The sequence below is a fragment of the Helianthus annuus genome, chromosome 5 (genome assembly GCF_002127325.2).
Source record: "Helianthus annuus cultivar XRQ/B chromosome 5, HanXRQr2.0-SUNRISE, whole genome shotgun sequence".
Lineage (NCBI taxonomy): Eukaryota > Viridiplantae > Streptophyta > Magnoliopsida > Asterales > Asteraceae > Helianthus > Helianthus annuus.
Window position 1 is genome coordinate 45,314,821 of NC_035437.2, and position 25,249 is coordinate 45,340,069.

The following is a 25,249-nucleotide window of genomic DNA, read 5'->3' on the forward strand; positions in this document are numbered from 1 at the left end:
CTTTGACTGTAGATAGTCGATTTTGTGTTTTAGTTGTATTATGTGGAGTAAGTGTTGTAATCAGCAAGAATCGAAGTAATCAAATATGTATTAATGCGAACCGAACTACGACTGTGAATGATAGGAAGTAACAATGCGATAAAGTTAATCTAATCAGTAATCAAACCGATCTAACAACTAATCGAACTCGAGCTCGAAACATGCGAATTTTGGTATCATTATACGTGTGTGTGTGCCTTATGTGTTACTTGTGCGTGCTTACTTTATGTTTGGTGTGGTATTCAAGCAATCAAATCGAAAATCGAATCGAAACTCGAAAAGCAATCGAACTCAATCGAAACCGACATCGAAACATAACTTATAGAAGATTGTATGTTAGATATAGTAGTTGGGACTGAAAGTAATTTGACTAGGAACCATATCCCAATCATATCATCGTCCATCGAAATTGAAACATCGAAAATCGTCGCAAAATACTCGAAGAGCGTGGCGGATCGAACTGGAAGCATCCTGATCGAACAGGCCAGCCGATCGGTGTAACACCCTGTCTATTTATTTTAGATTTTCGTATAATTATCGGTAACCAATGCATAATTCCGATAGCACATACTTATAAAAATACGGGTTTATTTAAAACTTTTACATTAAAAGTAACACAACATGATGTAAAAGGATTTGTCATTTAAAAATTAATGACGAACAATGTGCGGAAGCTTCTTTTTCATCTGTTCGGTTCTTCTTCGAGCTTGATCGTCTTCCGTTGCAGTATAATATACCTACATTTCATAAAACATGAAATGAGTTAGTCATTCGGCGTTTATAAACATTATTGAACCAGTTTGTGGGTCAAAATAAGCCAACAACAAGATCAGCAAAAATTTCCAAATTTTAAGCCGTCGCGGCGACGGTGTTCACAAAACCTGTCGCGTGTCGCGACGGTTGTCGCGTGTCGCGCCCCGGGCTATGTCCTCCGTTGCGTGGCGCGGGGAAACCATTTTCCAGCAGGTCCGTCTCTGGAACCTACATGTCTGTCCAGCTATAGTTTTAGTCGTAAAACGAACTTTAAAGTGCCATAACTTTTTATTTTACAAGTCCGTTTTACCCGATTCTTTTTCCTACGCGTTCGAAATTTAATTCTCCATCTCATGGAGTCACTACCTGATATTAGACTACTTCAAAAATTCAGATTTCAAGTTCTCGACCTGAAATCCCCTTTTAACACTTTTGACCCATTTATGATTTAATCAAACACACTTGTTTCTAGTTAATCATAAATCATACACCAAAGGATTTTAATCAAAATCTTTATTTCAGATTTTTAACTTTTGTGAATTACGCAACCAATACCCAAGTTATGCGCGTAATTCGTTTTGACCCGTTTAGAGAATTTAAACTTTTAAGTTTAAATTTCGCTCATTCTTTTCACCCATCATTTTCCCAAATTTGAATTATCTACTTACATTTCACCACAACTATACTCATGGTGGATTTAGTATATTTGACCGATTTTCCCGGATTCTACATTTCGGTTGGTTGTTTTATGGAAAAGACCCGTTTATAGGCACATGACCCAAAAAGGCTTATATCTAAAATGTAAAAAAAAACTTACCAAACATTATTTATGTTGTAGAACAACTTCTGGCCAAATATCATGTAAAAACTCGATAGTTAAGACATCGAAATAATTTCTGCAAGTAACGGAACTGTTGCTGTCAACAACTAATTTATTGACAAAACATCCGCGAAAATCTCGTCGAACAACTTTAAAAAAAATTACTAAACATCCTTTATGTTGTAAACCAACTTCTGGTCAAATATCGTGTCAAAATTCAATGGTTAAGACCTCGAAATAATTTCTGCAAGTAGCGGAACTGTTGCTGTCAACAACTGATTTATTGACAAAACATCCGCGAAAACCTCGTCAAACGACTTTATAAAAATCTATAAAAATTATTAAACATCCTTTATGTTGTAAACCAACTTCTGGTCAAATATCGTGTCAAAACTCGATGGTTAAGACCTCGAAATAATTTCTGCAAGTAGCGGAACTGTTGCTGTCAACAACTAATTTATTGACAAAACATCCGCGAAAACCTCGTCAAACGTCTTTATAAAAATCTATAAAAATTACTAAACATCCTTTATGTTGTAAACCAACTTCTGGTTAAATATCGTGTCAAAACTCGATGGTTAATACCTCGAAATAATTTCTGCAAGTAGCGGAACTGTTGCTGTCAACAACTAATTTATTGACAAAACATCCGCGAAAACCTCATCAAACGACTTTATAAAAATCTATAAAAATTACTAGTCATCCTTTATGTTGTAAAAAAACTTCTGGTCAAATATCATGTCAAAACTCGATGGTTAAGACCTCGAAATAATTTCTGCAATTAGCGGAACTGTTGCTGTCAACAACTAATTTATTGACAAAACATCCGCGAAAACTTCGTCAAACGACTTTATAAAAATCTATAAAAATTACTAAACATCCTTTATGTTGTAAAACAACTTCTGGTCAAATATCGTGTCAAAACTCGATGGTTAATTTACTATTTTACCCCCTTTTTTTTACAACCATCATGGTTTTCATCACTTTCACTTGTTCCGACCCATATTATTCACGTCGGAACATCAAAATTCAATTGCGGATTTTTCTCTATTCATTTTCAATACACACAACTGATGTATACTCTAAAAGGATGTAAGCTTTTACTTACCTTGCATCTAAACCATGCTTTTCTTTTCGTTCTTGATCCGTTTGACCCGCTTCCTCCACAAGCTCACACCTAGCTTGTTAAGCGTTAAACTATCATTATAATTCGTAAGATAGTTAGTTTAGTTATTGTCAATCACGACTATCCCATCTTACAAATTCTATGTCGAAACTACTATTCGACTTCTTCACCGGTTAATTTGACTTATAAAAGTCATCTACCCTTAATCATAAAAATGAAAATCTGCGTTCAATGACTCGTTTAGGCAATCTCATCAATTATCAAAGACACTTTATTCATTTAGACAACTTCTACGGCTTTTCGTCTATAAATGAAACCCCGTTTTTATCATGTTGTTAGGCATTCCTACGGATACCTAACCAAATCAAGTTCTACTCACAACCGAGTAGACGCGCGATTTCGTTTAGGCATTTTAACAAACACCCAGTGGGCATAATTTTTACACATTTATAAACTAGTTCATAACTAATTATTTCTACCAAATTTTACATCATTCTTAATTTCATTACATCTAACATACATATCAACCCTAGATTCACTTCATGGAATTCAAACAACACCCATCTCATAATCAAATTTCTAGTGTTCTTTCTCATCCTACAAAACCCATTTAACAACTAAGTGGGTGATTAGGAAGCTCATAATCATGAACATAAATTCATAAATTTATTGACTAGGGTTCGTTCCTAAACATGAATTCATTCTAGTTTCACCCAAACATCACTCATTCAAGCTTGAATTTCGATTTTCATAAGTTCATCAAGAATCTCAACTTCATAAATATCAAAATTTTGACATACCTCATGATCCCCTAAGCTTGGTGATCGTTTTTATGTGTTCATGCATCGATTTAGGGCCTGAATTGAGCTTCAATTTGAAGATTCTTGAAGAACTAGGGTTGGCTCCCTCCCCTCCTGGTCGCTCGTACGCACACACATTGTGTGTTTCTTTTTTTTTATTTAGTTAACTTTCAAGTTAACCCTTTTGGCCCCTCATGTTTATTTTGTTTCAAAAGAAGTTATAATTCTATATTCATCACTTAATCATATATTATTAACTAGGTTAATTATTCCTAGTTAACTTAATGGGTTCGGGAAGTCGACCTGTTTTATTTTAAGTCCCGTTAACTCGAGCCTTCTATATACTTTGTTTTCTCAAAGTATTTATCCTCCTTTTATTTATTATTAAGCTTATTTATTTAAATCCTTATAATTTCCGGTTTAATCTTTTCTGCTAACGGTATTATACCCGCTCTTTAGTATTAACGGGGTTTAATTACCAAACCCTTTTTCGGGGTGTTACAAGTCTACCCCCCTTAAAGAGGTTTCGTCCCCGAAACCTTGTTTATGTAGTTCCTTTTATTTTTGACTAAACGAACTTAGTTTCGTTTCCATTCGAGCATTGCTCGTTTTTAATAATTCCACAATCTTACTGGGAATGTATGGTAATGTCTTTCGGGATCCAAAGTGGTGCCCGACTCCTTTCGGATGCTCCATTCTTGTATCCTTCTTTTAATTAACATCTTTGTTCCTCAAGTCAAGGATTATTATAAGCCACATCGTATGTGCCTTTCATGCATGAGGCCTCATAGGCCGTTAGTTTCTTCTAATATTGCTCGTTTTTATCACTTTTAATAACGAGTCATCTTTTGGCCACTCGGTTATTTGATGTAGTCAATACATCATCCTACGCTAACCTTATTGAGGTAAGCGCTTTATAAATTTATAACTGTTGTTTTGACCTTAAATGGTATTCGCGGTTAGACTTACTAGCCACTGGTTACCTTATATTTCGCCATTTGGGTATGCTATATTGCCATCATCGGCCTTTTGCGTGTTTATGATTTCATATCATGTAACTCATGTTAGAACGTGGTTATATTTATATTGCGTTTGTGACCGTGATCTCCTCACGTCACGTTTTAAGTTTATGTCGACCCTTCATTATCGAAAATCTCTCATTCGAGTGTATCGTTTTTACACCTATCGGTGTTTACATCCTTTAATATTAACCATTTCCAAATCCGTCTCTAAATATTCATATCCGTCAAAACGTCGTTTCTTACTAAAATTAAATTTTAGTTTAACGTTTTATCTTTTACTTACGTCAATTACTCATGTCAAGGAAAATGACGATCAGTAATTTATTCTTTGCCGTTCTCGTTTTAAAAGGGGAATAATAACCAGTTTTTCATATCTTACACTATTGACCCGTAGGTTCTTTTCACCATTTTAAGTTTAGAATCGTTCATTTTTTTTTTGAATTTTATGGACCTTGACCTTGGTCTAAGGCTACCTTTGTTTCCTCTTGGATTAACCTTCCGACTCTACGACTTCTTATGTCGTCTACATGTCGGTTTGTTCCACGTTTACCATCACCCGGTTCATACATATACTTCTTTACAACCCGTGCCTGGGGTTCTTTTATATTAATTTTTTTAGCGCTTATAACCCTTTACATAGGTTTATTAATATTTTACACTTTTATTTACTCGGTTCGCGCTTACTTACATTAGCAAGCGTTGTTCTTAGTTAACTCATTTGACTCATTTTAGGTGAAATTTCATCACTTATGAGTGTCAAACTTCGTTCTTTATTCGACCCGTCCAACTTCGAAATAGTTGAACGTAGTTATCAAAATTTCTATTTGCGAACTCTCATCGTCTTTTAGTCATGACTCATAATCCGAGTCCTTGACTTTTTATTTTCGCATTCTCGTCTCTTGGTTTACGCATACTTTCAAAATCCTACCCATGTATCAGGTATTTTACCGAAGTCATTATCAAAGCAACCGTACCGATATGTATTAAGACTTCAGTTTTAATTTATTTGGTCGCTTTAACGAAACCCATCGTTTCTATGCAATCCGGTCTTTTATTCTTTATTTAATTCATTTGACTTGTACGTGTGAATTTCATCACCTGTGACAGTCAAACTTTTATCTCTATGCCTTAGCATCCTATTAATCGATCTGTATTTTCATTTACTTTGATCCTTGTCCCTTCTCTTGTTAGATCCTTCATCTCTCGGGCTCGTTACTCTAACGTAATACGCTTCCATCATCCGACTTGCGTTTTACGTTTATTATCAAACATCTTGCCCGTTTGATTTATTCAGGTACCTTTTTTTTAGTTCGTCCCATTCACCCTGCCCTTACTACATTGGACGTAAATGCGTCCACTATAAGAAGTTCATGGTATCATATGCCACTACTTACTTGGCCAGAGTAAGCGATTAACACATGACACACATGGTTTTTTTATAGTTTCCACATCACGCCCTATGTAAGTAATGCCTCTATTTATTTTTCTTGGAAACAATATCCTGAATAGGTATTCTATTCAGGTTTTTCCAAGTTTTTAACCTACATATGCAACAGTCAGACTCTACATATTTGTTTCATATTATTATTCGTGCAATAAAATTAAAAAGTGCACCTGGTAAATGCTTGCCCTTACGGGCTTTCCTTGCCATTAACTTATTCGCGATCGTTACGCGATTTAGGTCCTTGATTAGCATGTTCTGCTTGTCATACTTTGGACCGTTCCTTCGTCAGATCCGCAATTTATTAAACTCCCGCTATTTTCGGATGCGAGTGTCCTTCAATTAAAACGTTCACAAAGGTAAGTAATGTCAACATCAATATTCGTCCGTATTATAATACAAGGCTTTCTTCTATACGTGTCAACGCACGTAATTTCATTAACTATATCAATCATTTTAATTGGGGTAACGTGTATTACGCGATAACCCTATGTGTTGTTTATAACACTTTAACATGCTAAACCATTAACATACATGTACTTACCGGATTTGCGATCAAGCCACGAACCGAACACACTTTATTCTTTAACCATGAGCTCTGATTACCAACTTGTAACACCCTGAATATTTATTTTAGATTTTCGTATAATTATCGGTAACCAATGCATAATTCCGATAGCACATACTTATAAAAATACGGGTTTATTTAAAACTTTTACATTAAAAGTAACACAACATGATGTAAAAGGATTTGTCATTTAAAAATTAATGACGAAACAATGTGCAGAAGCTTCTTTTTCATGTGTTCGGTTCATCTTCGAGCTTGATCGTCTTCCGTTGCAGTATAATATACCTACATTTCATAAAACATGAAATGAGTTAGTCATTCGGCGTTTATAAACATTATTGAACCAGTTTGTGGGTCAAAATAAGCCAACAACAAGATCAGCAAAAATTTCCAAAATTTTAAGCCGTCGCAGCGACGGTGTTCACAAAACCTATCGCGTGTCGCGACGGTTGTCGCGTGTCGCGCCCCGGGCTATGTCCTCCGTCGCGTGGCGCGGGGAAACCATTTTCCAGCAGGTCCGTCTCTGGAACCTGCATGTCTGTCCAGCTATAGTTTTAGTCGTAAAACGAACTTTAAAGTGTCATAACTTTTTATTTTACAAGTCCGTTTTACCCGATTCTTTTTCCTACGCGTTCGAAATTTAATTCTCCATCTCATGGAGTCACTACCCGATATTAGACTACTTCAAAAATTCAGATTTCAAGTTCTCGGCTTGAAATCCCCTTTTAACACTTTTGACCCATTTATGATTTAATCAAACACACTTGTTTCTAGTTAATCATAAATCATACACCAAAGTATTTAATTCAAAATCTTTATTTCAGATTTTTAACTTTTGTGAATTACGCAACCAATACCCAAGTTATGCGCGTAATTCGTTTTGACCCGTTTAGAGAATTTAAACTTTTAAGTTTAAATTTCGCTCATTCTTTTCACCCATCATTTTCCCAAATTTGAATTATCTACTTACATTTCACCACAACTATACTCGTGGTGGATTTAGTATATTTGACCGATTTTCCCGGATTCTACATTTCGGTTGGTTGTTTTATGGAAAAGACCCGTTTATAGGCACATGACCCAAAAAGGCTTATATCTAAAATGTAAAAAAAAACTTACCAAACATTATTTATGTTGTTGAACAACTTCTGGCCAAATATCATGTAAAAACTCGATAGTTAAGACATCGAAATAATTTCTGCAAGTAACGGAACTGTTGCTGTCAACAACTAATTTATTTACAAAACATCCGCGAAAATCTCGTCGAACAACTTTAAAAAAAAAATACTAAACATCCTTTATGTTGTAAACCAACTTCTGGTCAAATATCGTGTCAAAACTCGATGGTTAAGACCTCGAAATAATTTCTGCAAGTAGCGGAACTATTGCTGTCAACAACTGATTTATTGACAAAACATCCGTGCAAACCTCGTCAAACGACTTTATAAAAATCTATAAAAATTATTAAACATCCTTTATGTTTTAAACCAACTTCTGGTCAAATATCGTGTCAAAACTCGATGGTTAAGACCTCGAAATAATTTCTGCAAGTAGCGGAACTGTTGCTGTCAACAACTAATTTATTGACAAAACATCCGCGAAAACCTCGTCAAACGTCTTTATAAAAATCTATAAAAATTACTAAACATCCTTTATGTTGTAAACCAACTTCTGGTTAAATATCGTGTCAAAACTCGATGGTTAAGACCTCGAAATAATTTCTGCAAGTAGCGGAACTGTTGCTGTCAACAACTAATTTATTGACAAAACATCCGCGAAAACCTCATCAAACGACTTTATAAAAATCTATAAAAATTACTAAACATCCTTTATGTTATAAAAAAACTTCTGGTCAAATATCATGTCAAAACTCGATGGTTAAGACCTCGAAATAATTTCTGCAAGTAGCGGAACTGTTGCTGTCAACAACTAATTTATTGACAAAACATCCGCGAAAACCTCGTCAAACGACTTTATAAAAATCTATAAAAATTACTAAACATCCTTTATGTTGTAAAACAATTTCTGGTCAAATATCGTGTCAAAACTCGATGGTTAATTTACTATTTTACCCCCTTTTTTTTACAACCATCATGGTTTTCATCACTTTCACTTGTTCCGACCCATATTATTCACGTCGGAACATCAAAATTCAATTGCGGATTTTTCTCTATTCATTTTCAATACACACAACTGATGTATACTATAAAAGGATGTAAGCTTTTACTTACCTTGCATCTAAACCACGCTTTTCTTTTCGTTCTTGATCCGTTTGACCCGCTTCCTCCACAAGCTCACACCTAGCTTGTTAAGCGTTAAACTATCATTATAATTCGTAAGATAGTTAGTTTAGTTATTGTCAATCACGACTATCCCATCTTACAAATTCTATGTCGAAACTACTATTCGACTTCTTCACCGGTTAATTTGACTTATAAAAGTCATCTACCCTTAATCATAAAAATGAAAATTTGCGTTCAATGACTCGTTTAGGCAATCTCATCAATTATCAAAGACACTTTATTCATTTAGACAACTTCTACGGCTTTTCGTCTATAAATGAAACCCCTTTTTTATCATGTTATTAGGCATTCCTACGGATACCTAACCAAATCAAGTTCTACTCACAACCGAGTAGACGCGCGATTTCATTTAGGCATTTTAACAAACACTCAGTGGGCATAATTTTTACACATTTATAAACTAGTTCATAACTAATTATATCTACCAAATTTTACATCATTCTTAATTTCATTACATCTAACATACATATCAACCCTAGATTCACTTCATGGAATTCAAACAACACCCATCTCATAATCAAATTTCTAGTGTTCTTTCTCATCCTACAAAACCCATTTAACAACTAAGTGGGTGATTAGGAAGCTCATAATCATGAACACAAATTCATAAATTTATTGACTAGAGTTCGTTCCTAAACATGAATTCATTCTAGTTTCACCCAAACATCAATCATTCAAGCTTGAATTTCGATTTTCATAAGTTCATCAAGAATCTCAACTTCATAAATATCAAAATTTTGACATACCTCATGATCCCCTAAGCTTGGTGATCGTTTTTATGTGTTCATGCATCGATTTAGGGCCTGAATTGAGCTTCAATTTGAAGATTCTTGAAGAACTAGGGTTGGCTCCCTCCCCTCCTGGTCGCTCGTACGCACACACACTGTGTGTTTCTTTTTTTTTTTATTTAGTTAACTTTCAAGTTAACCCTTTTGGCCCCTCATGTTTATTTTGTTTCAAAAGAAGTTATAATTCATTATTCATCACTTAATCATATATTACTAACTAGGTTAATTATTCCTAGTTAACTTAATGGGTTCGGGAAGTCGACCCGTTTTATTTTAAGTCCCGTTAACTCGAGCCTTCTATATACTTTGTTTTCTCAAAGTATTTATCCTCCTTTTATTTATTATTAAGCTTATTTATTTAAATCCTAATAATTTCCGGTTTAATCTTTTCTGCTAACGGTATTATATAGTATTAACGGGGTTTAATTACCAAACCCTTTTTTGGGGTGTTACAATCGGCTCGCACCTTGCCAGCCGATCGAGCAGCCCACTTGATCGGATCTCCCAGCCGATCGGCTGACACTTTCCTCTTTTGGAAGCCTATAAATAGGGTTGTCATTGTCATACTTTCCACTTTTAGAAAGCTCTGACCGAACCAGCTATCTTCTCCACCTTTTCTCAGATTTCTCTCAACTCCGGTAAGTTTTCACTCTAAATCTTGTACGTTTTTTATCATTGCTAGATTCTACACCTTTCTATCTTTCAAAACTTGAATTCTAACCGTGAAATCACCAAGATCTAAGTGTTCTTGGGTGATGTCATCATGGTGTTCTTGATGAACTTCAAACTTTGACATCATCTAACCATGAATAGCTTAGATCTAACCGATTTCCACATAAACAAGTTAGGATCCTTCATAGATCTAAACATTTTTAAGTTGTGAAGGATTGAAAGAAGGAATCTCAACTTTCTTTCAACTCTTTTACACTCAATGCTTTCAAACCGGTAGAAGCGGAGCTTGAACCGGCTAACCAATCATTCAAATGGTTTAGAAGGTTCAAGATTTGGGTTCTATGAACAAGGTTCACCGATATCGGTTAAACTCTAAACCGACATTCCAAACCGTTCAACCGGCCGGACTTGGGTGATTCCTGTTCGAGCCAAGGGAACAGGTGGGAACGAAGGTTATCATAGTTCAACACGTTGTCAAGATACCTTGAAAGAATAACAAATAAACAAACAACCAAGTGTTAGACGAAAGGCCGACCAGATCAGAAATGCTGGCCGAACGGCTAGGCTGTCGAACAGCCCAGCCGATCGGATATGCCAGCCGATCGACCGGGCCAGCCGATCGGCTAGCACATGGTCCCACACTCCCAAACTTTGAAATATAGTATTGACGAAGTAATGTTCAATCGAATGGGTCACTCGATGAGTAAACATTACTGCTCGGATCATGAGATACTATGCTTCAACACTTAATCGTTTTCGCAACTTGTTCGTAGTAGAGAATGTCAGCCGATCGAACAGACTGTCCGATCGAGTGACATTCAGATGGGGACTAACATGAAGCTCCTAGCCGATCGAGTGAGCTAGCCGATCGAGTGAGCTAGCCGATCGAACGAACCGTTCGATCAAACGACTTGAAAAGGTAGGAACACTTCAGTGTTCTCAAATACTGCAACAAAAACTTCCAAAGTTCAAATCCTCTAACACAAACACACCAGAGGAAGAAACAATCCACTCGAATGGTCCAGCCGATCGAGCCAGTCGGCCGATCGAACAGGACTGCCCGATCGGATATACCAGCCGATCGAACAGGCCGTTCGATCGAACCTGCCGTTCGATCGACCAGCCCATTTGATCGATCCATACTTGTTTTACTTTTCCGCGTTACTTATCGTTATGCTATCGAACTATTCAGGCTCATCTTACTCTCAGCGCTCCCTTCAATCCATAATCAATCACTGTGAGTATACTCGAACCCTTTTTGCTTTAGCACTTTTTGGGTGTTACGTACGTTACCTATCAAAATCACAATCGAACACACTATACAAACTATTTGAACGCTAACCGATTGCATGTATTACGTGATTAAATGTATGCTTGTTATTATGTTTACACGTGGAAAGCTGTCTACCTGCCTTAGCAACGTAGTACTATAGTTTGGACTCAGCACCCGCTCACACGGGGGTTGTTAAGGACAATCTACTTGCATGATTTACAGTGGTGATCATGTATTGCGAACTGTCTCGGACAGTCAACCCGCAGTCACTGGTATTGATAGGCCCATGTCGATAATTTACATGCATCATTGCTATCTGTGTACGTGTTGGTTATGCGTAAACTATTCGAACTATATATGCTATTATCAAACTTGTATGCTCACCTTTACATTTTATGTATTGACTTTATTTTAACGTATGTGACAGGTGCTTAAGTTGCTAGGATGCTTAGTCATGTGGTGATGAAATCGAGGCTAGGAAGAGTCTAGAAACCAAGACAATTTATATTTAGATGTTAAATCTGAGTTGTCGGAACATGTTTTGTTTGAAGAATATTTATGTCTGTAATAACTAGATTTATCTTATGGGTTACGGTATGGGACGTGATATTTAAAACTATTAGGTAATAATAGTTGTTATGGAATTTCTTTGAACAATCTGTTTCGCTCAGTGCCGCGCCCCGATGATTCCGCCATCGGTTGGGGTGTGACAACTATCATTTTTCTTATTGTACTCTCATTGCATCGTTGTGTGATAAAGCTCATTTATCCGATCCTAAAAGTTGCCACTATGTTGATTTGTACCCTATTAAAAAACAAATTATTAATATCAAGATAAAAAGTACATAATTTTTTAACTATATCCATTTTTTAACAATAAATATAAAATAAAAAATACCTAAAACTGAGTTCTCCGAAATAGAAAGCAAAGCTTTGATTAACACCACTTCTTCCTCTTTGTCCATGTGTTCCGTGAGTGCTTTTTCCTTTTTCTCCTAACCCATATTTATGACTAGTATGCCTTTGAGCTTGTTAATTCTAATTCTAAATTACATATATTAGGCAATATGTGTTAGCTATTTATCATCATTGGTTGTGAATTTCAAAGGTTTTAAAAATTGGTGTGTATCTTAGGCATGATTAGGGCTGTAAACGAACCGAACGTTCAGCGAACAGTTCGTGAACCGTTTGGCGGGAAGTTCGTTTATGTTCGTTCGTTTATTAAACGAACGAACATGAACAAGAAATTTCGTTCGATTAGTTAAATGAACGAACATGAACATATTTCTCGTTCGTTCAATTGTGTTCGTGAACGTTCGGTAAGGTGTTCGTGAACATTCGTTCATTTGTGTTCGTTTATGTTCGTATGTTTGTGTTTTAATTAAAGATTTTTGTGCTTTCATATATTTTATCTATACTTTTTATATTATTAAAGTTTTATTTATTTTATTACCCTAACAATTAAACTAGGAAACCCTATTTCACCTTTTTTTATGCACCATTTCCCTTTCCTTTCTCATTATTTACATTGACGTATACGATCGACCTCCGTTCCACAATAAGGGATTCAAGTTCCAGTGCTACTCTCTGGGCCATCCACCTTTATCCTTCGTCGCGTTCGCCAAATTTATTTATGTTCGTTTGTGTTAGTGAACCATTCGTGAACACGCTCATTTCCTTATATTGATTGCATTCTTTCTGCCAAAGGTTTCTTATGCTTGATGGCTATCATGCCTAGGGTTGTAAACGAACCGAACGAACACGAACAAGGCCTTGTTCGTGTTCGTTCGTTAAGGAAATAAATGTGTTCACTAACGGTTCGTGAACACTTACCGAACGAGATTTTATGTTCGTGTTCGTTCATTAAGGAAATGAGCGTGTTCACGAATGGTTCACTAACACAAACGAACATAAATAAATTTGGCGAATGCGACGAATAAAGGTGGATGGCCCAGAGAGTAGCACTGGAACTTGAATCCCTTATTGTGGAAAAGAGGTCGATCGTATACGTCAATGTAAATAATGAGAAAGGAAAGGGAAATGGTGCATAAAAAAAAGTGAAATAGGGTTTCCTAGTTTAATTGTTAGGGTAATAAAATAAATAAAACTTTAATAATATAAAAAGTATAGATAAAATATATGAAAGTACAAAAATCTTTAATTAAAACACAAACATACGAACATAAACGAACACAAATGAACGAATGTTCACGAACACCTTACCGAACGTTCACGAACACAATTGAACGAACGAGAAATATGTTCATGTTCGTTCATTTAACTAATCGAACGAAATTTCTTGTTCATGTTCGTTCGTTTAATAAACGAACGAACATAAACGAACGAACATAAACGAACTTCCCGCCGAACGGTTCACGAACTGTTCGCTGAACGTTCGGTTCGTTTACAGCCCTAATCATGCCTAAGATACGCACCAATTTTTAAAACCTTTGAAATTCACAATCAATGATGATAAATAGCTAACACATATTGCCTACTATATGTAATTTAGAATTAGAATTAACAAGCTCAAAGGCATACTAGTCACAAATATGGGTTAGGAGAAAAAGGAAAAAGCACTCACGGAACACATGGACAAAGAGGAAGAAGTGGTGTTAATCAAAGCTTTGCTTTCTATTTCGGAGAACTCAGTTTTAGGTATTTTTTATTTTACATTTATTGTTAAAAATGGATATAGTTAAAAAATTATGTACTTTTTATCTTGATATTAATAATCTGTTTTTTAATAGGGTACAAATCAACACAGTGGCAACTTTTAGGATCGGATAAATGAGCTTTATCACACAACGATGCAATGAGAGTACAATAAGAAAAATGATAGCCCTGCCATGACCGTCTTCAACGAGCACTACAGCAACATAAAAAACAGCCCAAAGAACGGTGAAACCGACGCCGATATATTGACGCACGCGTTTAGTATGTATTCGGATGCAAAGAAAGGATCAACGTTTAAATATATTCATTGTTGGGATGTGGTGAGGTACTCCTCAAAATGGGCAAGAGTACCTCTAGCGAGACAATCGTTGTCCAAAAGAACGAAAACAAGTTCCTCTACTAATCGTTCGGATGCTCATACCGAGTTTGAGATAAACTTGACAATGAGGTTGAAGCGGAACACCCACTTGGTAGAGATAAATAAAAAAAGATGGCGCAAAAATCACATACTTCGGGTGAGGAATACACCGAAGGTTTAGCCGACCTAAATGAACAAATTACTATGTTCAATAGCATCCAACAACAAAGAAAGACCCAAAAAAGAAAAGGTTATCGAGTTTTTAGAACTTAAAGTAAACTAGTCATAAGTATGTAAATATATGTGTTTGAGTGGAGGAGTTATATAACTAACCCTTCAATTATACATGCATATGTATGTAAGGGTGTACGGGACGTTCTCGGGGAAGGGGAGCGGTGACCCTTGTCCCCGATCGGGAACACCGCCGCCATCAACGCGGGGACCCGAATCGGGGGGGGGGTCATCCGGTGTAGACTCACCGCGTTATGTGCACGAGAATTGAGGAACGGTCATGAGCAACGGTCCGATTTAAAAAAAAATTCACTTTTTTAAAACAAATATAAATAACCATCTCATTCACTCCATTTTTTATACTCAAACCATATCATTCTCACACATTTTTATACTCTCCAACCACACCCACTTCACTTTTTATTTTTTATACTCTCAAACCACACCCCCTTCACACCGAGCAATGGAGAACCAACCCCGCGAGGCCAAGAAAAAAACTAAGGGACGGGTCTCGAAACCGTCTCGTGGTGGTTCGAGCGGTGCAAGTGCTCAACCACAACCCCCTTTCGGATACACTTCACAACACCCGTTTTTTTCCAACAACCTTCACACCCCTCGTTTTACAACACCCAACAACCCAATTTCGGCTATTTTCAAAATTTTTTATCAATGGACGCTCCTCCTCAATCCCCCGCCTTCGACCCATATGCTTTTCGTTCCCCACAAGTTCCATCTACACGAGGAAATGTCGAACGTACTCTACCTATTTACGACGACGAGGACGATGAGGTAGTGCCCGAAACTCAAAATTTGGGCGACGAGGGCGAGGACGAGGACGATGAATATAATGTGGATGAAGACGCGGGCAACGAAGAAGATGACGCTCGGGATAAAAAGGGGAAAATGGTGAGCGGAAAATGGACAAAGGACCAAGAAGAGGCGTTGGCGAAGGCGTGGGTACATTGCTCTACCAACAAAAAAAAAGGGCAATCAACAAAACCGCGATAGTTTTTGGCGTAAGATTTTAGAGCATTTTAACAAAACTGTCGGTGGAAGTAACCGGACCGTTCATCAAGTACGGTCTAAATGGAACCCGATGATGACGAAAATAAACTTTTTCAACGGCCTATACCAACAAGCGGTAAAAATTATATTTTTTTAACATTGTATATTTTTAATTTTTTTTTTCTAAGTTCATATTTTTTTAACACTTATTATTTAATATTCTATATTTTTATTATTTTATAACATGTAGGATCGCACACGAGGAAGCGGATGTAAGGATCTCGACATGATGAAAGTCGCGTTAAAAGAATTTAAAGATAGATTTCCGAACGGTTTTCAACACATCGAGGCGTGGGAGGTCGTTCGAAGACACGAGAAATGGGCCCAAGTCCCATTGTTGGGTGAGGAAGGTGAAGGTTCGGCACATAAAAGAAAGCCCGTTGACGTGGACCCTTCGATACCGGATATGAACGAAGACCCCTCGCCACAAAGACCACAACGGCGAGACAAGCGTCAAGCTACATCGTCCGAGGGAAGCTCGGCCGAGTTGGCGGCACAATTCAAAGTGTACACCGCCATGAAAGAGGCGAAGCAAACGGTAGAATTGGAGGCGATCGAATTGAGGAAAAAAAGAGAGTCGGAGGCTCGCGAGCTCATATCGGAACAACGCGAGACGATGAAAAACTACAATTACGATCGAGATATGAAAACATTCTTCAAGCCGCACGACGATGTTCCGCCAAGTATGTTGCCGTTCATCCTCGCCCGAAAGCGCGAAATCGCTAACAAGTACGGGTGACCATGCGATTTCTAAAATTTTAATTTTCTAGTTTTAATGTAATTTTTATTTTCTAGTTTGAATGTGATTTTTATTTTCTAGTTTGAATGTATTTTTTTTTAAATTTAATGAAATGTCTTTTATTTAATTTATAAACATGCATAATTTTACAAAAAAAAAAAAGAAAAAAAATCGAACTCACCTAAGAGGGGAGTGCCGCCATCAAAAAGGGGTGTTAGGGGAGTATTAGAGGGGAGTTGACGTGGCACTATTTGGTTGGTTGGGCGTAAGAGAGGGGACTCACCTCTTAGGTGAGCACCCCTTACACCCTAAATATATGTGTTTGAGTGGAGGAGGAAGGGGCATGACGTGATAATATTCGCGAGGAATCAAAAGTCAAACCCCATAGCGCCGGCTGTAATGGTGTTGTTGGGCGCTATAGGGCGCTATACCCCTCTCTGGTGTGATATAAGGCCCCATGGGTTTAATGGAAATGTATTAATAATCTAAATCCTATGAAAAATTTGAGGCAAACAAAACAGAACCTTGGCATATAAATTCCACAAGAAAAATGTATCAAGAAATCACATACGTTATGGTGATACATTAAAATTGGTTAGGTATCAAGAAGTCACATACATTATAGTTATAGCATACTTGTACATTACGGGTCGGGTTGATCCTAACCGGTTTCCAATCGGTCGGCTTCGGTTTTCACACCAATTCTTGTGCACCTTTATCCGATTTATGCAATTCTTCATGCTGAGTTAATAAAGGTCCAATATGTGTTGCACCATGGGCCATGACCAATATACCCTCTGCAGCCCATGGCCCAAATCCTTGTAAATTTCTGAAGGACCCTATAAACACACCCTTACAGACAACAGGCAAACCAAAATTGGGGATCTGAAGAAGATGTTCGGAAAAACAAACGAGGCTCCGGCGAGAGAGAAGGGGAGTTTTTAAAGGGTTGTTGCCCCTCTCTTGCCACAACATCATCATGTTGAGCTGGTGAGTTAATCCCCATTTCTTGCTGAAAATCAACAACCCTTCAACAGAAATAGAAAATAAAATATATAAAAGAGTAAATTACAATTTTCGTCCTTTGAAAAGTTTTGAGTGAAAGGGTACTTCCTACCTCTTTCTCTCTCTCTCACACACACTGTGTTTCCGAGTTTACTAAATGTCACAAAGCTCTGCCCTGTTGTAAGTGTTTTAACCCCTGATCACTGATTCTATACCCTGTCCGATCGATCTTGAACCCAGAAACGGATTTCTATGATTGGAGATGGCGATGATGTTAATTTCTGTATGGATTATTTTCCGAACATCGTAATCGGGCTTAGGGTTAGATCCGGCCCGTATCTTGGCGGGGCAACCCGGATGGTATGTGAAATGCAACCGGTGTTGCAGCCATGACTGTGTCCGACCCCTTTGTCTGATCTTCAAATACAGATCTGAGCCTCAATTCTCTTCGATTTGAATCATCAAATGCTTTGTTTTAAATTTTTCTTATCGTTATGGTTTTTAAATTACTCAGCAGGTTTTAATGGTATTTTGTCAAAAATCATTTTAGTTTTTTGGATCCTTCATATGTATTTTTGTATGTTTTTTTATTTTTTATTTTATAAAAAATCATATATCTTTATATTATTTTAATCAAACAGGGATGTGAAACAAAGCCGTGAAAACTTCTGGAAATGTGAGTAGGAGTGTTGATTTTATTTTGTTGGATGTGAGTTATTGTTTGAGATAATATATAAAGGATAAATAGTTCAGATTTCTTTTTTTTGAACGGTAAATAGCTTAGATACATAACGGGAATGTATTCTTTATATTTAATGGGATTTTACTAGATATTGAGTAAATCATAGATATGGTACATTTAGTAATATCATATGTACATCGGGCGGGTCACTGATCTAGTTGTTTAGATACAGTGGCTTGTATATGTACATCGGGGGAGATTGAGGAGGTTTCTAAGGGTAACTTCCCTCTTGCCATTTGATCTTTTCTTCAACTATGAGTTGGTGATTTTGCTCCATCTTTTTTTGTGTTGGTGGTGGTGGCGGTGGCGATGGTGCTAATTGTTTGAAAATACCGAGGCAATGATGATAAATGTAGGTTGGAGCAAAATAGGAGTTTGTGGAACCGATCTATATCTTGGCTGGGCAATACAGTTGGCAATTGTTGCGTTTGGAGATTCTCTTTGGAGTTTGCAACTGCAATTGCAGCCATGGTAGATTGGGCAAAAAAAAACTTCCATTGCTACAGATCTGCGCCTCGTGTTTGTATTGCAACTTTGATTAAAAAGACTTATTTACAATAAATCCAGAGCTCCAATTCACAAATCAGAGCTTGGGGGAACCGAAAACTCAGATAACACAAGTGAGGCAGCAGAGGGAAGGTGTTTTTTATGGGGTGTTGTCCTTCTCAGCAGTCAATGATCTTCGATTCCCCCCAAGTGATGAATTTGTCGTTGTCTGAATGGATCGAACGAAGGTTGAAACAGACTGTATCTTGGCGGGGTAATATCTGGAGGCTTCTATTTGAAGCAAACGTGATGTTTGCAGCCATGGCGGTAAAATGCCATTTTTTTTACACCGCATAAAAAAGAGAAATGTCATTTTTTGTCCTTGAGGTTTGGTCAGTTTTGCGACTTTCGTCCAAAGGTTTGTTTTTCACATCTGGAACCAAAAGATTTGAAATCTTGCCATTTTCATCTGGCTCGTTAACTCCATCCATTTTTCTCTGTTAAGTCAGAGGCTATGATGATGGAAATTATTTCCGAGCAAACTCGGAATTTATGGATTGGATCCGTATCTTGGCTAGGCACTCTGTCTCTCTGAGTTTAACACATGCAATTGTGATTGCAGCCATGGCGGATTTTGACGATAAATTCCGATAATAACCTATCTGAGCCTCAAAACCTTTATCGCTGGAGATAAGAACTGTATAAGAACATCTATACCTAGAGGTGCACATTTGGGGGGTTTTTTCCAAACTGGTTCAGGTTGAAATTGTTTCGGTTTGGGTCAACAATGGTCAAACTAGTATTTGGTAAAACTAATTTACAGGTGGAAAAGGACCAGTTCAGTTTAAAACTGGATCTGGTTATTAATGGGTTTCAAGGAGGAGTTATCAAACTGGTGGTCGGTTTCTGAGGGTAACTTACTTTTGCCATTTGATCCTCCGATCAACTACGAGTCAATGATTTTGATGCCGATTCGCCCTAACCAACTTAGCTACTCTGTCTTATCTTTCAAACAAACAAACAAACAAACAAACACTTGATCGTCATGTTGTTCTATGTTTCCGAATCTTAATCTGGCGCCTTTGCTGGTGCAATGTTGTTCTGAGGCGGTGATGATGAAATGCTTTTTTTGAGCAAAGTCGGAGTATGAAGACCCGATCCGTATCTTGGCGGGGCAATCCAGATGGCAGCTGTGATTGCAGCCATGGCGGATTTTGGCATCATATATCCAACTACAACAGATTTGAGCCTCTTATCTGTCGGCTGATTACCCAATTTGTTTACTTTTTACTCGATCTGTGAATGTTGTTTTTAAAAGACTTGTTTTTTTTTTTAATCCAGAAAGGGTTTGTGACGCAGTGTGTTACCCGTTTCCCTTTTACTTCGATGATGAGATGTTGCTGCTGTTGTAGTTACATTAGAAAAGGCTGTGACGATGGAAATTGTTTTGAGCAAAATCGGAATTTACCGACTGGATCCGTATCTTGGCTAGGCAAAATCAGAAAATCTACTGGGATTGCAGCCATGGCGGATTTCAACAATAAATTCTGACGATAACATATCTGAGCCTCAAAACATTTATCCTTGGAGATAAGAAGAACATCTATCTCTACCTAAAGGTGCACATTTTGGGTTTTATTTTGCCAAACAACGGTCAAAACCGGGATTTGGTGAAACTAGTTTACAAATTACAAGTGGAAAAGGAGTGGTTCTGTTTGAAACCAGTTCTGGTTTTTGAAACGGCTTCAAGGGAGGAGTTCTCAAAAAGATAAGTGGAAAAGGATCGATTTCTTTCTGGTTCGGGTCACAAACTGGTTTTTTTATTCAACTCTACATTTACCTGTAACCACCTTAAATGATGAGATGATGTGTTATGCTCTCAATTGAATTGTGGCTCAGGTGAGATTGAGGAGGTTTCTTAGAGTAGCTTCCCTCTTGCCATTTGATCCTCTCATCGCTATGAGTTGATGATTTTGACTGCTGGGGTTTGCTTTATCTTTTCTAGTTGGTTGTGGTGCTAATTGTTTTAATAAATAAAATATTAAAAATTTATAAAGGGTGAACAGTAACCCTCCAAATTACTGATGAACAATAATATTCTCTCCTTCACTTATAACCACTCTTAAAAATATAAAGGATACACTCACATAAATATAGAGATTCAATTGTGAATGTCCTTATTGTTGTGATGGTGGAGGTTGTGGTAGTAGCATTATTATTTTGTAACCTTCTTTAAAGGCTGTGATGATCGGTATATTCAGAGGGGGCATCAATCCGATTCATATCTTGGCGGGGCAAGATCTGGATAGCATAGTGAAGAAGAATTTGATATTATACAACTGTAGCGATGGCGTAACTTGTTTCTTCTTTGTCCCCATCCCCCAATTACAGATCTGAGCCTAATTATTTATCTCTTTACATTAAATATATTCTCTCTTGTAAATATGATCTTATATTTTATGGAGGTTTTTTTGAGAGCAAAGTGATTATAATGTTTGAAGAATGTCATGAGTTAATCGATTACTAAGTTGATTGTAATTTCATACAACATGTCTTTACCCTCACTGCATTGGTACTCATTTTAGTTTATTTTAGATCAAGGATGCATCATATTGTAGAATAGTGGTATTAAAGAATGGAGTAAATAAGTTTTTGTTTTTCAAGTAGGTGAGGGTTCTAGTACTATTTGATCCATGTTGTATGTGTTCGCCGAGAAAAAGAAGATAGCTAGCCTATGGAGGACCAATATGAAATGGGTGTATGATGTTTACGCCAGTCGCCGCCAAATAACATGTATCATATCCTATTACTGAGTCAAACACTGGTATTCTTTGATTATAAGGTCTTCCATAGTCGGGCTGGATATGGCGCCCTTCCCACACAAAGCCTCAGGGCGTCTTGAAACACCATTATGGCCGGCGCTATCGGGGCTTTATAATTCACCCCGTGATATGTATAGCGCCTGACACAATGGTTGCTCTCACAAACACACATATATATACATACATATATGTATATCTATAACTGAAGGGGTTATATAATCCTCTTTCGACTACACACTTAAGTTATATAACCCCCTTCTCTTAAACATTTTGCCACTTGTCACGTAATCCCATTTATGGGGCTTGACCGTTACGAATGGCCTAAAGATAGAGATGCCATCGCCTTTATCAAACACCCTAGTTTGTGTCATATCACTAATTCCATAATGAGTTGAGTAAAATAAATACAAAACGACTAAAAGGATACAAATACAGGGGGCTATCCCAACTACTTGACATGTACTAAATCTGCCAAATATCATTTACGAAACACCCAATACAAACAAAATATGAATTTGAACCCTAATGTATCAATGCACAAGTTTAAGTAATTACAGAAGTACAAACTTATTGCAACTTTGTGCATTGTTCTATTATGATTAGCTATAACCCGATCTAGCCCTTTGAAACATATTTGAACATAATAAAGCATATCACGAGCCATTAAGAGCTCAATACAATCCATTAAGACATGTACGATTTGTTATTGCACGTTACTATCTAAATATGACTTACCACATAATGAAGTTTTAGACGTCCAATCCGTCTCTCTCAATCTCAATCGATTCCCAACAGGATGATGAACGACCAACCACCGTGAATGGGCTGAGCACCACCGTTTAGCATGTTGGTAAATGTTGACCCAGTTTGGAATGTGGATGTGAGCATTGGGGTTAACGTTGCTGCTTTGTAGTATTTTTTTGGGTTTGTTTTTCCTCTATTTAAAAAGTCATAGAATAGCTTCATAATCATTAATCGAAATTTCATTTTCACTTTGTAAGCTGTAATGAGACATTCAAGCAGCTGATTAAACATTCAACATCAATAAAAGCATGTCCTTGTCATTCACTGTCAGACCGTCGCTAAAGCGGGAACATGGGAATGCAACAAATCAAATATCGTGAATATTCCAAACATGCATTCATTCAAAATAAGACGAACATGATGTGCGGTTTTTAATACAAGTTGAAGATTCTAAAAATCATGCCATGTTATGTTTATGCGAAATATACGAGTGGGTGAAATGCAATCTGCACGAGTGCACAACCAAGCCAAATAGCGAGAAGCAAGGGCGGACCTAAGTGTTTGCGTGGGCGGGCGCACCACTTGAAAAAAAATTAGTGTATTTTTAGGCTAAAAAACCTAACTGCACCCCTTGAAAAAAATGCTTGAACCACTCATCCGCACACCCAACAAATAATTCCTGGGTCCGCCACTAGCGAGAAGTACACCCCAACTAATGTGTTATCATGAAACGATTCTGACATTAACCCTATCTAAGCCGAAACAGAATAACCAATTTTTATATCGGCACCTGAACCCGTTCAGACTCGAACCCGCCTTAACCCTGTAGCCCGCCCGACACCCACTTGTATTGCGAGGTATACTTTTATGCACTACAATCATAGTTACCATCAGTCAACATATATATAGTAAATTCATTTTATTATAGAACTTAATTACATTTATTTACATATGGTCAGAACAAGAAGTTCCATGCCTAATCGATATAAACCATCATTTACCAAACACCCAAGAAAAGGGACATATACATATACATATATATATATATATACAAGCCAAGACATGCAATCCTCAATTTTAAAGTATCAGGTGTCTTCCTTTCATTAGTGCAGGAGCTGGCTTGGCATCAATTTTTAACTTCATGCCATTCTTACAATCCTCTCCCATGCCACTGGTAATGAAATTGGGTCCGGCGCTTAAGGTAATTAAATTATATCCGCAAGAAGGGGATTGAATTTTCGGATTCGTAAGAGTACATGAGTCTAACGCGGCTTGATCTGCTAGTACCACTACATTATGTTCTCCAGCTTTGTAACCAAAGTCTACATCAACAATATAGTTTAATTAGTTAGAAGACTTGCATAATTGATCATCAAAAAATTAAAACAAATCATGTATAATGTATAAGAATGTACAAAGTCTGTCTCCCTGATTGAATTCCTTCCCCTTGACCCAAGCTTGTAAATCAGTAGTCTCGTCCCAACCTAATCCATTATAACCCTCTCCGAAATCTCCAACCTGATAGTCCTTAGCAGCCCGAACCCATGTAGCTTGAGCCACTATTGTTGCTATGAGGATGAAGATGCACAAATTTTTGTTAGCCATTATAATTGCTTCTTATTGCATTCTCGGATACAACTTCAACTCTCAATTTATAGAGAAAGGAAGAATGCTACAATTTATCTGCACCATGAGAATTGTTGCCCAATGACTCCTTCGAATACTCTAAACCGTCCTTTCATTTCATTACTATATTAAGCATCTATCTATATATATAAATCTTTTAGTAATTGAATCAAAACAATTAAAACCACTAGCAATCCTTAAAAATAGAGTAAACTTCCGTGGTTTGATCGTTTTAACGGTTTTGCCCCAATCCTTTAAAAATAGCTATTTTACTCCCTGATTTTTTGGTTGTGTTGCCATTTTGCTCCACAGCCTTAACTCCATCCATATTGTATGCTAACTGAAAGGGTATTTTGGTAATTTCAAGTATAAAATAAGGGTGCTTTGGTAATTTACATTTAACATAACCATTTAATTATTTATTATAATATCAGAAAAATAAAAGTATGATTATTTATATATTAACACATACAAACACACAAACATTAATCATTATAAACACACAAACACCAAAGATCAGCACATTATCTCTATCACCCTTAACCTACCAACATCAACCACCACCGCCCCTGCACCACCACCGCCGGCGCCGTCGCCGCCACCACCACCATCAGCCGCTATCACCCGTCACCACCACCACTCTTTCTCACATCCCCCCTCTCTCTCTCTACACCTATCACCACCACTATTGATGCAACAAATACTAGACCGATGGTGGTAGCTGGGCTGGTTAGGCAAAAGGGTTGGAGGGTTCAGTTTTGCCTAACGCAGGTCGTGGGGTCCCCCCACGTTTGCTAGACGTGGAGAAAGGTTCACTAGTTAGATTTTGTTGTTTGCTCGAGATCCTCCACTGAAATGTGTTCAGCTTCGGATGTGAGAGCAATGGGGATGTGTGTGTTGAATGTGATGAAGAGTGACTTGCATGGAACAAGTACTCAAGAGCAATGACCAGAGATCCCAATGGAATCAGAGCTGATCGGAACCACCTTTGCACTAAATGAAATATCAATTTATAGGAAATGTCATCTCCCAAAGAAGAAACCATTGACTAGTGAAATATGTCTGCAGTGGGGGACTTACCCTTTTGGGGGTTGAAACGTTTTGACCTGCAGGTAAAAGACTACATTCTGTGCACTTGTCTTACTTTTGC

At 37.3% G+C, this 25,249-nt stretch overlaps 1 protein-coding gene and 3 long non-coding RNA genes across 4 annotated transcripts; 1 reads left to right on the top strand and 3 right to left on the bottom strand.

Moving 5' to 3' along the window:
- Positions 1-580: 580 nt before the first annotated feature.
- LOC110938987 lies at positions 581-3,652 on the bottom strand. Its single transcript, XR_002591871.1, has 3 exons — positions 3,539-3,652; positions 2,721-2,809; positions 581-776 (listed from the first exon to the last, which is right to left on the bottom strand). It is a non-coding gene; the product is annotated as an uncharacterized LOC110938987 (long non-coding RNA).
- A 3,126-nt stretch (positions 3,653-6,778) lies between these two features.
- On the bottom strand, positions 6,779-9,732 carry LOC118492454. Its single transcript, XR_004893789.1, has 3 exons — positions 9,619-9,732; positions 8,801-8,889; positions 6,779-7,107 (listed from the first exon to the last, which is right to left on the bottom strand). It is a non-coding gene; the product is annotated as an uncharacterized LOC118492454 (long non-coding RNA).
- A 7,755-nt stretch (positions 9,733-17,487) lies between these two features.
- LOC110940916 lies at positions 17,488-20,859 on the top strand. The gene is made up of 2 exons (XR_002593668.2): positions 17,488-17,664; positions 20,249-20,859. It is a non-coding gene; the product is annotated as an uncharacterized LOC110940916 (long non-coding RNA).
- A 2,519-nt stretch (positions 20,860-23,378) lies between these two features.
- LOC110938988 (basic blue protein) lies at positions 23,379-24,101 on the bottom strand. The gene is made up of 2 exons (XM_022180920.2): positions 23,889-24,101; positions 23,379-23,795 (listed from the first exon to the last, which is right to left on the bottom strand). The coding sequence occupies exons 1-2, from the start codon at positions 24,076-24,078 to the stop codon at positions 23,551-23,553; spliced, it is 435 nt and encodes a 144-aa protein (XP_022036612.1). The 5' UTR covers positions 24,079-24,101; the 3' UTR covers positions 23,379-23,550.
- Between the last annotated feature and the right edge of the window lie 1,148 nt (positions 24,102-25,249).